A 12,791-nucleotide genomic window follows, 5' to 3' on the forward strand; every position below is an offset into this window, starting at 1 on the left:
GAGCCTAGCCAGTTTGGATGTTCACATGGACGGAGGGGGGAGGACCTTGGACTTTCCACAGGGCAGGGAACCCTGATGGCTCTTTGGAATGGAGAGGGAGGGGGAGAGGAGTGGGAGGAGGGAGAGAAGGGTGGGAGGAGGGGGAGGGAAATGGGAGACTAGGAGGAGGGGGAAACTTTTTTTTTCCCTTTTCTCCATAAAAAAAATAAAATATAAAAAAAAGACAAAGAAGTTAGTATAGAAATTAATGAAATTGAGAACAGTAATTAAGAGAGTTAACTAAAAGATAAAATTTAGAGCTTAAATTAACATTACTAATTTTAGATATGAAAGAAGAAATATAATTTTAAACCCTATGACATTTAAAGGATTGCAAAGAGATGTTATAGACAGCTCTATGCCCACAGATTTGATGGGAACAAATTCTTTAAAGAAAATGTCAGTCAAAACTCATTGGCCATCATATATTAAAACAGTTGAAAAAGTAATGTCTTACCTTCTTAACCAGTATTACACCTAAATGGTGTTACTGGTAAATCCTGCCAAGCATTTATGGAGCAAATTTTCCTGCTTCTTTATATTCTCTCCAAGAATATAGACGTAAACAGGAGCACCAATACACATTCTCACATGCCCCAAGTGTTATAACCAGCAAACTGGATAAAATCATTAAAGCACAGACCAATGTGTCATGAGCACAATGTCAGAACCCTCAATATTCACAGATCAAATAAAACTGTTAGTGTTGTAATGAGAAACTTAAAAGTTTGCCTATTTCAGCCCACAAATGGGAGAAAATGCCATTTCCTCTCAGCACTGATTCTCAGTATCAGAGTGGAAGCCCTACCTAATGTTGCATGAGAAGCAGAGGTATAGATATGCAGTTCTAGAAAGCAGAAATTACTGTGACAGCTTGATTGCCTCTGCAGAAAATCCAAAATAATCGGTGGTCACAGTTTGACATCTGTTCAAAATGAATAAATATAGCTCTGAAGTGTTACATTTAGGAATGATGTGAATACAGGTGGAACACAATTGTTTCATATTTCTGTCATCTGTGTTGAAAAACAATGTGGAGATGGTGTGGAGAAAGGACGGCCTCTGGATAAGATCCAGGAAAGTTCTCACAGTCTTGCTACAGTAAATAGCACTTCTGTGGCAGCCATCACAGACCCAAGGAGTCCATTCTTAGGATCCAGACAGCTGCCCCCAGATGGTACCAGCCTGTGTCTGGGAGCAGGTTAAGTTTTGCCGCCAGAACCTAACAAGGCCCATTCATGATCTTTACAACACTGAAAGTACTTGTTTTACAGGATGGAATATTTGAGAACTTTTGTTCTTGGTGTTGTTGTTTTTTTTTTCTCTTTCCTATGTGCCATTTTTTTTATTTTTATTTTTTTTTTTATTGAGAAAAGGAAAAAAAAAGTTTCCCCTTCCTCCCAGCCTCCCATTTCCCTCCCCCTCCTCCCACCCTTCTCTCCCTCCTCCCACTCCTCTCCCCCTCCCTCTCCATTCCAAAGAGCCATCAGGGTTCCCTGCCCTGTGGAAAGTCCAAGGTCCTCCCCCCTCCATCCATGTCTAGGAAGGTGAACATCCAAACTGGCTAGGCTCCCACAAAGCCCGAACATGAAGTAGGATCAAAACTCCATGCCATTGTCCTTGGCTTCTCATCATCCCTCATTGTTCGCCATGTTCAGAGAGTCCGGTTTTATCCCATGCTTTTTCAGTCATAGTCCAGCTGGCCTTGGTGAGCTCCCAATAGATCAGCCCCACTGTCTCAGTGGGTGGGTGCACCCCTCGTGGTCCTGACATCCTTGCTCATCTTCTCCCTCCTTCCGCTCCTCATTGGGACCTTGGGAGCTCAGTCCAGTGCTCCAGTGTCTCCCAGGAGCCCAAGGTGATGTCCCCAGTTAGTTCTTTGGGCAGATGAGGATAGGGAACCTGAAACGACCCTATCCTATAGCGATACTGATGAATATCTTGCATATCACCATAGAACCTTCATCTGGCGATGGATGGAGATAGAGACAGAGACCCACACTGGAGCACTGGATTGTTCTTGGTGTTTTGTTTAAAAGTGCTCTGTTTCTGTTCTCACGGTTTTCCTATTCGAGTATATTTTAGTTTTTAATACCACACTACTAATATTTGTAACCTTCTCTAACACTCCTATCGGCAAAAAGCATAGCAGGTGCCACTAAAATGTCAAACAGTAAATTGCAAAAGTATGAGAACTTATTTGAAAAATTTGAAATAATTCTATTTGATTCTATTTATTCAGAATATTGTTCTAATATATTATCATTATATATTATATTGTAATTACTTTTACACTGAGTTTTTAGAAATTTTACCAAAATTGCATTCATAAAATTGTGTTGTAATAAAATTTATTTAATGCTCTCATTTTTTTTTCTCTCAAAATATTTTATCCTCTCCTTTTCTTATAATGATGTGATCTGTGGTTCACCTCACAGTTGGTCACAGGTAACTGTAACCTCAGAGAAAGGACTATTTGTGTCTCTTGAGAAACAAGAGTCCCTGTGGACATTGGACTCTCTCAGATGATCTGAAAATATTGATGACATATTATTCTAAGAGCTGTTTATTCACCCTGGTAGTCCCTTGCTCCAGGTTTGATTGAATCATATTTTCCTGGTTTTGGTCTTGCTACCCATGCCTTTGGAGTCCTAAGAAATCACTGGCTGGACTCATATGACTCTTGCCTTGTGTCAGGTCTTACTGTGCTTAGGCCCTTCATCCACTTGAGTAAACTGAGTGCTCGTTTTTCTTCTGATAAGGGTTTAGTTTCATCCTTTGCAGGATATTAGTCAAGTTTTCCAACACCATTTTTTTAAAGAAGACTATCTTTTAGCTTGAGTTCTTAGAGATTTTATCAAAATCAACTGGCTACAGATACTAGGATTTATTTTTAGCTTTCTATCCTACTCCATTGGTTGATATATCTGTTTGATATTATTACTAATAACATCTATTTTATTAAAATACCTGTATAATTTATAGTTGGACTATATCCATATTAATGAATTTGACAAACCATATGTTGAAATATTTTAAAGAACTGTGTATTAGGTATGTACTTATATATTTTTGTCATTGTTCACTAAATATTATTTTAAGTACTAACAGTTTACACAGAATGTGCATTAAATAAATGGATGTTTGTAATTACAACCTCCTTTTATGTAAAGGCCTTGAGTACCATGAGAAACCATGAATCCAGTTTTCCACAGATACCAGGGGAGCGCATCACATGACGGCATGTGACACCTACTATTTCTTCTTTTTGTTCTGGATTTCTTACATTTCAGAGTGTTTTAGGCTTGCTATTTCTCTGAACTATCTTTGGAATATTTATAAGAAACTGAATTGGCTCTGTAGCTTTCTTTAGGCAACATGATCATTCTAATCATTAACCTTCCCAGTCCATAAACATGGAATCATTATCATTTATTTGTATATCCTTTTCATCAGAGTTTTGTAATTTTCAGTACATGCGTCTTTTACTTTTCCTGTTAGAAATACTCCTGTTATTTTCATTTGGAGGAAGGTAGGATTCTTTGTAAATGAGATTATTTAATTTACCAATTTTTGTGTGTATTTCATAGGAACAGTTAATTATGTTGTATGTTTGCTTTCCAAGGTACAGCTCTACTGAATTTGAAAGTTCTAAATTGGGCTAATTTTTTAATTTTTAATTTTTTTATTTTGTGGTTTGATGTTCTTAGAATTCCCTTTTATAAAACCACACTATCATCGGAAAGACACAACTGTACTAACTTTTTTTCCTGTATGAATGCGTTTTATTTCATTGGCGCAGTTGTCCCAGCTGGGACTTTCTAGTACCATGTTGAAGTGGTGCGTGTTGGCATCTTGTTCTTGATCTTGCCTGAAGATTTTCATCTTTGCACCTCTGATTATATCATTTGCTTTGAGCTAAATGATCAGTCTGGAAGCTAGAAATTGCCCTTCTAATTTATGAAAAATTATAGTACTGTTATTCAATAGTGGATTCATGATATTATTTAAAAACACATTTTTAGTATAACAGTAGAAACATAGAAGCCAGATAATTCCTTTCATATATGAAAAAATAAGCTGTGTATATCCGTACAGTTAAACACTGCCCTCATAATAATAAAGGCAAAGCTGGTGGTTGACATAGAGCATGGAGGATGTTAAGTGCATTTTCCAAATGTAAAGAAGTCAACTATAAATCATTCTGCAAAAGGCAAAATTGTAGGGAAAAAAGATAGATCAGTTGGCAGGAACTGGACACAGTTCTAAACAGAGCTGTAAATATTCATATGACCACACTGAAAGAAACATGTAAAACCAAAGAAACAATTCACCACAATAATAATTGTCATTGGAAGAGCCATTTATGAATGTTAATGTAAGGCAAAGGGTAGCATAAAGCAGGATATTAGTTAAGAAACTATCTGTACTAAAATACTTATAAAATATAGTAGCTTTATATAGATCCCTGAGAGACAGTACTGTAAGTCATTATGGTTAGTTAATATCATGGCCAATAAAACATCTACCTGTGGATCTGATGAACTGAAAAAGGGTACATGACCTAATCTGTAATCTCCTCACCCTGAACTCCAACCTCAGTGGTGGAATAACACCAGACAAATCCAAAAGGAAAATAATTGTCGGGAAAACTGACCAGGATTCTTCAAAGTGTGAAGGTCATGAAGGAGCAGGAAATACTACAGAATTGTTACATATCAGAAAAGAATAAGGAGACGTGACAGTGACGACGATGACTAAGTCTATCTTGCGATCTGGGATATGATCCTGGAACAAAAGCAGAGTAATGAAAAAAGCTGGTGAGACCTGAAAAAACATGTCTATTTAATCCATAATACTTTACTGATCTTAATTTTTTAGTTTAGAAAATGTCACTGTGGTTATATAAGATGCTAGCAGGAGAAGCTGGACATATGGAAACTCGATGTACTGTCTTTGCAAGTCTAAAATTATTTCAAAATAAATGTAAAATATGAATGTTTAAGAGTTTCAATTTTAACTTCCTTTATCTCTCAGTTACTTTCAAGATACCCTTAGAGAAACAAAGGCTGCTTTTCTCCATCTTTCTCATAAACTACTTTTGTAAGAAATTTTGATTTATATTTTAAAAAATATTTTGGGCTGCTAAAGTTTGGATAAAAGTTAAGTAAAAGAGTCAGTGCTTAGCATTTAATAAAGAGACAAGTTAGATGGCAGAAAGGAAAATGGAGTAAGACAGACTTGCTATGCTGTTCAGTTTTCCAGGTATTTATAAGATCCTGTGAGTAACTTTCTTCAGCCTTCTTCATTGACTGAATATTGACCATCTGATCTATTGGTCTTTTCGTAGTTAGGGTTTGTCATGATCTCAGAGTTAAAGTTCCTGTGCTTGAGGATAAAAAGATGTAGAAAACAAGGCAAGGCAAATGCGAGTTTCCCAGTGGCTGGTGGTGGTTGGAAAAGTAGTACTTCCTGAAATACCAAAGCCCTGTGGAGACACGACCCTCCCCAAGCACTTGCAGCTTTTTCTGGGGTTTGGATGCTAATAGTGAGCCTGTTTGCAAGGAAGACAAAGCTGAGTACTGTTCTTGGGGCTCCATCTATAGATATCTGTGGTCTTTCATACACCTGTTCTGTTGTTCTGCCAGGGCCAGTGTAAAAGTACAGTTTACAATCCCCCACTGTTTGAAAGAAACACCAAGAAACCATCATGGCAAGAGAAAACAGAGCTGTAAAGATTCTCCAGTCATTCCTTCGTTATCTCTTAATTACTAAATCTGTAGCTTTGAGTATTTATTTGGATTCACTGAGTCTTTTCCCTTATCTGCAATTTAAAATTCTAATATTGGTCTTACGTAATTGTTGTGATCATTAATACTTGGCACATAGGAAACTGTCACTAATTACTATAGTGCTTCTTTTATTCAAGTAAAAATCAGAATAATACATTTTATTAACTTTGAATTTTGTCCTTTATTGAAAAGTTTTTTCCTCATATAATATATTCTCCCATTACTCCTCAGCTTCCTCCCTACTTCCCCTTCCATCCAAATACATCCTCTTTCTTCCTATAATTAGAAAATGAACAGGCTTAATATAACTAAAGGTTATTAATAAAACAAAGCAAAATAAAATAAGCTAAAACAAAAACTAGCACATGACAATTGAACAAAACAAACAGAAGGAAAAGATCCCAAGAGAATGCATTAGAAACAAAGACTGGACAAAAAACAAAAGACATAAGAAACTTTATGTACTCAGGAATGCCATTAAAACGCTAAGCGAGAAGCCATAACTTATACACAAAGGAACTTACAGGGTAAAAGGAGAGAAGAGAAAATATATAAATTAGATAAAATAAAAATTAAAAATAAAATAAAATAATAGTAAAAGCCCTGAAACATCATTGTGAACAAGGACCCTCTGGAGATTCTGTTGAGTTCATTTTCTGTTGGTCTTCTACAGCTAGGCATACAGCCTACCCTCAAGAGGAATTTGTTTCCCCAATGAGACTCCCTTGGAAGAAATTAAATTTTCATTTGCATGTAGTTATCAGTTGGAGATAGCTTCTGGGTTAGAGATGGGGACATATGCCTACTTCTCTGTTCAACTCTAGGACCTGGGACAGACCTGTGCAGACCCCATGCATGCTGTCGCAGTCTCTGTGAGTGCCTGTGCCCACCTATCCTCTTGATATTAGGGCCTTGTTTCACTGGTGTCCTCCATCCACTCTGGCACTTCCACTCTTTCTACTTCCTCTTCCACAGGGTTCGCTGAGCACTGGGGGGAGGGATTTGATGGAGACATCTCTTTTAGGACTGAGTGTTCCAAGGTCTCTCACTCTGCATAATGTCTGACTGTGGGTCTCTATATTTGTTCCCATCAGCTTCTGTGATGATGGCTGAACAAGGTACTAATCTATGAGTATAGCAAAATATCATTAGGAGTCTTTTTGTTGCTACTCTTTTAAAGAGTAACAGCATTTGATTTTACCCTAGTTCTCTGGGCTATGTAGTCCCAAGTTCTTGGTCATGCAAACATGGTCAGGTATGGGTCCCATCTCAGGGAATGTCCCTTCAGTCAAATCCGATACTGGTTGATTATTCCCACAATATGCTACCAGTGCACCAGCATACCTTGCAGACAGAAGACCAACATTGTAGGCCAAAGGGTTTGTGGCTTGGTTGCTGTGTACAACTTTCTTATGGTAGTCTCCAGAGTTCCCTGTACCAAAGATGCTGACATGGAAGAGTGAAGGCTCTATGTCAGCAACAACTCTACTTATCTGTGTTCTTTGAATTGTGAGTACATCATTCCAAACAATGTGGTCTTGTTTTAGGTTAGAGCAAGCTATAGTCTTCGCAACAGCCTACCTTGTTTGGAGATTCCCATAGGACCCTATTAGCAAACAATTCAACTAGATATAACCCAGTCCTGGTACTGGAAGCTTCATTTGATGACAAGAGATGGCTGGTGGGGATCTGTCTTCCCCCATTGTTTGCTGGTTTCATTTAGATTGCATTCATATGTTATATATTTTAGGAAGCTGCTACTATGTTAGGTTTTCAAACTACCCCTCAAATGCCCCTTAATTTTAGCTGTTTTACTCTATATTTTCTTCTCCCCCACCCTCCTCACCTCTATTCACCTCTATTTAATCTTCCCATTCTAGTCCCTTACGCATCCATCCATAACTATCTAATATATTTTCCTTTTTTAGGGGGCTCAGTCTGTGACACCACAACTCCCAACACACACACACACACACACACACACACACACACACACAGTCCTTTACCATATACCTAGCCTCTTTGGTTCTATGGAGTATAGTTTAGTTATCATTGATTTGACAGCTAGTATCTACATATAAATGAATACATAGCACATTTGTCTTTCTGGGTCTGGGTTACTTCACTCAGGATGATATCTAAAAATAAAGATACTTTGACATTTTTTTTCTTTCCAATTTCTATCCCCTAAATCTCCTTCAGTTGTCTCAGTGCTCTAGCTAAGATTTTAAGTACTTTATTGAATTAGTAGTGAAGAGAGATGACAACCTTGTCTTGTCCCTGATGTTAGTAGAATTGTACTACTCTTTGTTAGATCTTTATAGGGTTTGTTTATCAGGATAACACTGGGTTCATAGTATGAGTTGGGGGCAGTGCTCCTTATGTTTCTATTTTGTAGAATAATTTGAGGATCATTATCATTAATTCTTCTTTGAAAGTCTAACCCTTTGGCTTTTTTTTTGGTCGTGAGACTTTTAAATACAGCTTCTATTTCACTAGTGGTTATAGATCTGTTTAAATTGCTTAGCTGATCTTTATTTTTTATATCATATCCCCTTATTTCTTTTTTTCATGATATTTATTGAGCTCTACATTTTTTCTCTGCTCCCCTCCCTGCCTCTCCTCTTCCCCTTTCAATACTCCCCCAAGGTCCCCATTCTCCCAGTTTACACAGATAGCACAGGCTCTTCCTTCTTTCTCCATGCATTCAGTTTAGTTTTTCCACCTTGAATTTTCTGCCTTACCATAGTCCAAAGTGACTTCTTTATTAACCAATGGTTATAAAACATATCCACAGCATACAGAGGGGAATCCCACATCACCTCCTCATTTCTTTCTAAATAAAAAGGAAGATTTTAACTTTAACATAGTAAAATTACATATAACAAAATAGGTATCAAGCAAGAATTACAGTTACAGTATTTCTTTGTGAGTCTAAAGTTTCATATCTAATTTTTTATTATAACTAAAGAAAACTATAACTATAGCTATCTGTCTTAAACTCCTTAAAAGACCCCAGAATGATATAATATTGCCTAAGTAAGCAGGAAGTGCATTGTAAGCAACTTCCAAAATTCTAGAATTGACAGAGACATCTTGCTGCCTGGTCAGTCACCCAAAATTCTTCTGTAGTATTGGGGCATCCAGCTTCAACCTACAGGCACATAGTATCTGGCAAACTTTTCCATTAAGCAGGAAATTTTAAAGATAATTCTGCCTTTATTGGCAGATTGTCAGTCACTTTCTCCTGTGTCCTGCAGAATGTCTGACAGACTCTTTCATGAAGCAGGAACGCTGAAAGACTGTCTCACCTTCTTTTGGCAACTTCAGCAGTCATTTTTTCTGTGGGTCCTGCATGTCCAGTTCATACAGCATACCATCAAAGCAGTCCAGGCAAGAATAGTTACTTTACCAAATGCCTAGCCTTTTCACATTGAAGGCAAATTCCGTAACAAGTTTCTTTAATGCCATCAACCTCTCTGAAGTAATTAGTGTTGCCAGAAGCAGACATGTTTCACTGTCAAGAAAAGTCTAAGTTCTTAAAACATTTTAAATGACATATTCTGTAGGTCTTTGAAGTGTTGAAGATTATCTATCTAATCGAAATATATCTCTGTATAGCTAGAAAACCTAACCAACCTGGCTATAAGTTTGACTATTATAAATGACTATTTATTAATCTGTAATTTTTAATTATATATTATTTTTTAAATTATCTATATAAACATACCTTTAAAAAGAATAGAAATATACATATAACAAAATTGACCAAAATTTGTATCAATAAACCAAATTCTATACCAATGCAAAGCATTCAATCTCTGTATCATAGCCCCCTTATTTCCATTAACCATTTATAACAGCCCTTTTAAATGAAAATAAACATTTATAAACAATCATTTTTGGAATTTGGGCATTTTTTTCTCCAAATTGCTTTCTTCTTTTGTTGGGTAAAGTAATTTTAGGAGACCTTTTGGGGTTCTTGTTCCATCAAACCACATTAGCCTGGAAGGAATCCACAGGTTCTCATCTTCTAGGGAAACAAAAGTAGAACCTCTTTTTCAAAATAAGATATCCTTTGACTCAAATTTTAAAGTGAAGATACCTTTAAAATATATATGTGGATTTAGCTTAGCAGCCCTCAGAATGAAAAGTCTCTCTGCAGTCAAAAAATTTAAAGAAAACACAATAACATACATAATCCAGACTCTCTGTGTATATTCCATCTTTTCGTGGCTTATTTTTTACTCTATTACTTTTTAATGTTTATTTTGTTATCTTTATGCTTTTAATATATGACTGTCTATACCCTTTTATATTACTTTTACTGTCTCTTTAAAGGTTTTGTTTTATTTTTTAAAACTCTATAACTGCCTACACCCATTTTTTTTCTTAAGTCTATGTACATACATTTCTTAAACACTCTGTGACCCATTCAGAAGTTTATTTTTGTCTAAATTTGTCTTTAATGTGTATCTATAATCATTTTCTGACCAGGAGCGCTTTTTTAAAAAGAGCTAAGTGGACGTGGCTTAGTCACCCTGTGACTTTGCCTGCTAGCTTCGCCCCATCCAACATAGTATAGTAGAGGTATGTTCACAGCCTCTGTGAGCCATACTCACCACAACAGCTCCAGAGACACAGTGGTTCTATGTTGCCGTTAAGCAACTTGTACCATTCTGCTCACAAACCTTAAGTTCCCTGTAGAAGGACCTCCTGAAAGAGTCAGAGCCATTCATGCTACCAGTATGAACCAGGAAGCTGTTTCTTAAAGGAGCCACACCTCTACTTGTAACCTGCGAACAGAGCCTATCTGGAAAAAAAAAAATGTGGCTTCCAAGAAGCTTTGCTTGGTTCATGTTTTTGTAAGTCTAGATAGTGGGTGGCATTTGTAGGAAATAACTGCACCTAACTTTCCTGGATTCCAGACCCAAATAATGACACAGAAACTATATTAATTACAAGACTATTTGACCAACGATCCAGGCATATTTCTGGCTAGCTCTTACATCTTAAATTACCCCTTTTCATCTATTTATCACCATGAGGCTGTGCCTTACTGGTAAGGTTCCAGCATCTTTTTTCTTTGACAGCTACATAGCATCTGCCTGACTCCACCTTCTTTCTCCATGTATTCAATTTAGTTTTCTCACCTAGCTCTATTCTGCCCTGCCATAGGGCAAAGCGACTTCTTTATTAACCAATGGCAATAGAACATATTTACAGCACACATAGGAGAATCCCACATCATCTCCCTTTATCAGTTACCTGGGCTTTTTCCTGCGCATGTTTTAATATTCTTTCTTTTTTGTGTATATGTACTATTTTGATTATCACATGCGGGGGAACTTTTTTTTTCTGATACACTCTATTTGATGTTCCTTTTAGTTCTTTTCATACTTGATAGGCATCTTCTTTAGGTTAGGAATATTTTATTACGTGATTTTGTTATTGTTTTGTTGAAAATATTTTCTGTATCTTTGACCTGTGTTTCTTCTCCTTTCTTTCTTACTATTACTCTTTCATCTGGTCTTTTCATAGTGCTCATTATTTTCAGAGTAGTTCTTATAAATACTAATCAACTATTAACAAACAGAGATGATGACTCTGACTAACTTGGTTTTTTGAAAGTTATAAGTCCTTATTTTAGACTTTGTCTTTTCTTCCTTACAGAGATGATGAAGAGAAAAAAAAATCTCCCTCAGAAGGTACTGATGAGAAGGCTAATGGAACACACCCAAAGACTATCAGTCGTATTGGGAGTACAACTAACCCATTTCTGGACATTCCTCATGACCCAAATGCTGCTGTATACAAAAGTGGATTTTTGGCTCGCAAAATCCATGCAGATATGGATGGAAAGAAGAGTAAGCATTGCTGATTATTATTTCCTGTTTTGTTTATTTCTTTAGGCTCAAATTTTGAAGTGAATTTATGTGAAATAAAATCAAGGATAAAGAAAATTATGTTTATGTAAAGAAGTATTCTTTATGTTAGGCATCCAGTCATAAATCAGAGATTCACTTTTGTACCTGATCTTTTCTTCTTTTTTTTTGTTTTTTTGTTTTGTTTTGTTTTGTTTTTCGAGACAAGGTTTCTCTGTGGTTTTGGAGCCTGTCCTGGAACTAGCTCTTGTAGACCAGGCTGGTCTCGAACTCACAGAGATCCGACTGCTTCTGCCTCCCGAGTGCTGGGATTAAAGGCGTGCGCCACCACCACCCGGCTGTACCTGATCTTTTCAAAGTCATTTCAAAACTGTACAAATGGAAAACCACTCACAGACTATTCATTTCCCTGGTTCTCAGTCATTTGTGTATCCATGGCTTCAATACTATGTAGCATTGAGTGTGATGGGCACAGACCCTGTCTTTGTGGATCTACATTTCTGGTGGTTGGGGAAAGGTTTTATTTGTAGCACACAGAATAATCAGTGGCCTTTGATAAGATGAGAAGGGTAAGAGCAAGGGAGATTCATGTGATTAGTATTGGGACACGGAACGAATCATATTGGTGGCTTCTAATTTCTCTGTGTATCACAAAGTGTGACTGTTAGGTAGATAAGTGCTGTTTGGAATTTGAAATAAGAGTATGTGTTCACATAGTTATAATAATCTTTGGACAGAGTGAATAAACAGTTTGTTGTAGCTAACAGGCTAAGGCAAGATTTATGCATTCTCAAAATTAGTAGACTTTACCTCCTGGGTGTCTCTGCCTTCCTACAGACACAAACATGGAGTGAAGGAGTGGGCAGCTTTGTGTTTGTGACTGGACACTTTTCTCACAGTATTACCATATTCAGTTAAATTGCAGTTGGGAAAAGTCCCGTGGGCAGTGGCATTGACACTGTCTTATATTGCTGAATGGATTTCTTAATGATTCAATGATCCAGGAGTACCTCTTCCGCATTTCCTATATATGTCATACACTAGCCAGACAGGCCTAATTCCTTTGACAACATTG

The 12,791-nt window shown here is 36.9% G+C and overlaps 1 protein-coding gene across 4 annotated transcripts in view; it reads left to right on the forward strand.

The window, feature by feature from the left end:
* The window catches only part of Psd3 (pleckstrin and Sec7 domain containing 3), a 372,681-nt gene that overhangs the window by 295,902 nt on the left and 63,988 nt on the right, over positions 1-12,791 (forward strand). For all 4 annotated transcript variants that reach the window (XM_041674594.1, XM_041674595.1, XM_041674597.1 and 1 more), the window contains one exon: positions 11,505-11,698. In XM_041674594.1, coding sequence (XP_041530528.1) covers positions 11,505-11,698 — 194 coding nt within the window. The remainder of the gene's footprint in view (positions 1-11,504; positions 11,699-12,791) is intronic.

The sequence above is a fragment of the Microtus oregoni genome, unplaced genomic scaffold (assembly GCF_018167655.1).
Source record: "Microtus oregoni isolate MIOR12 unplaced genomic scaffold, Mior012 000025F_ref0000491, whole genome shotgun sequence".
NCBI classification, from domain to species: domain Eukaryota; kingdom Metazoa; phylum Chordata; class Mammalia; order Rodentia; family Cricetidae; genus Microtus; species Microtus oregoni.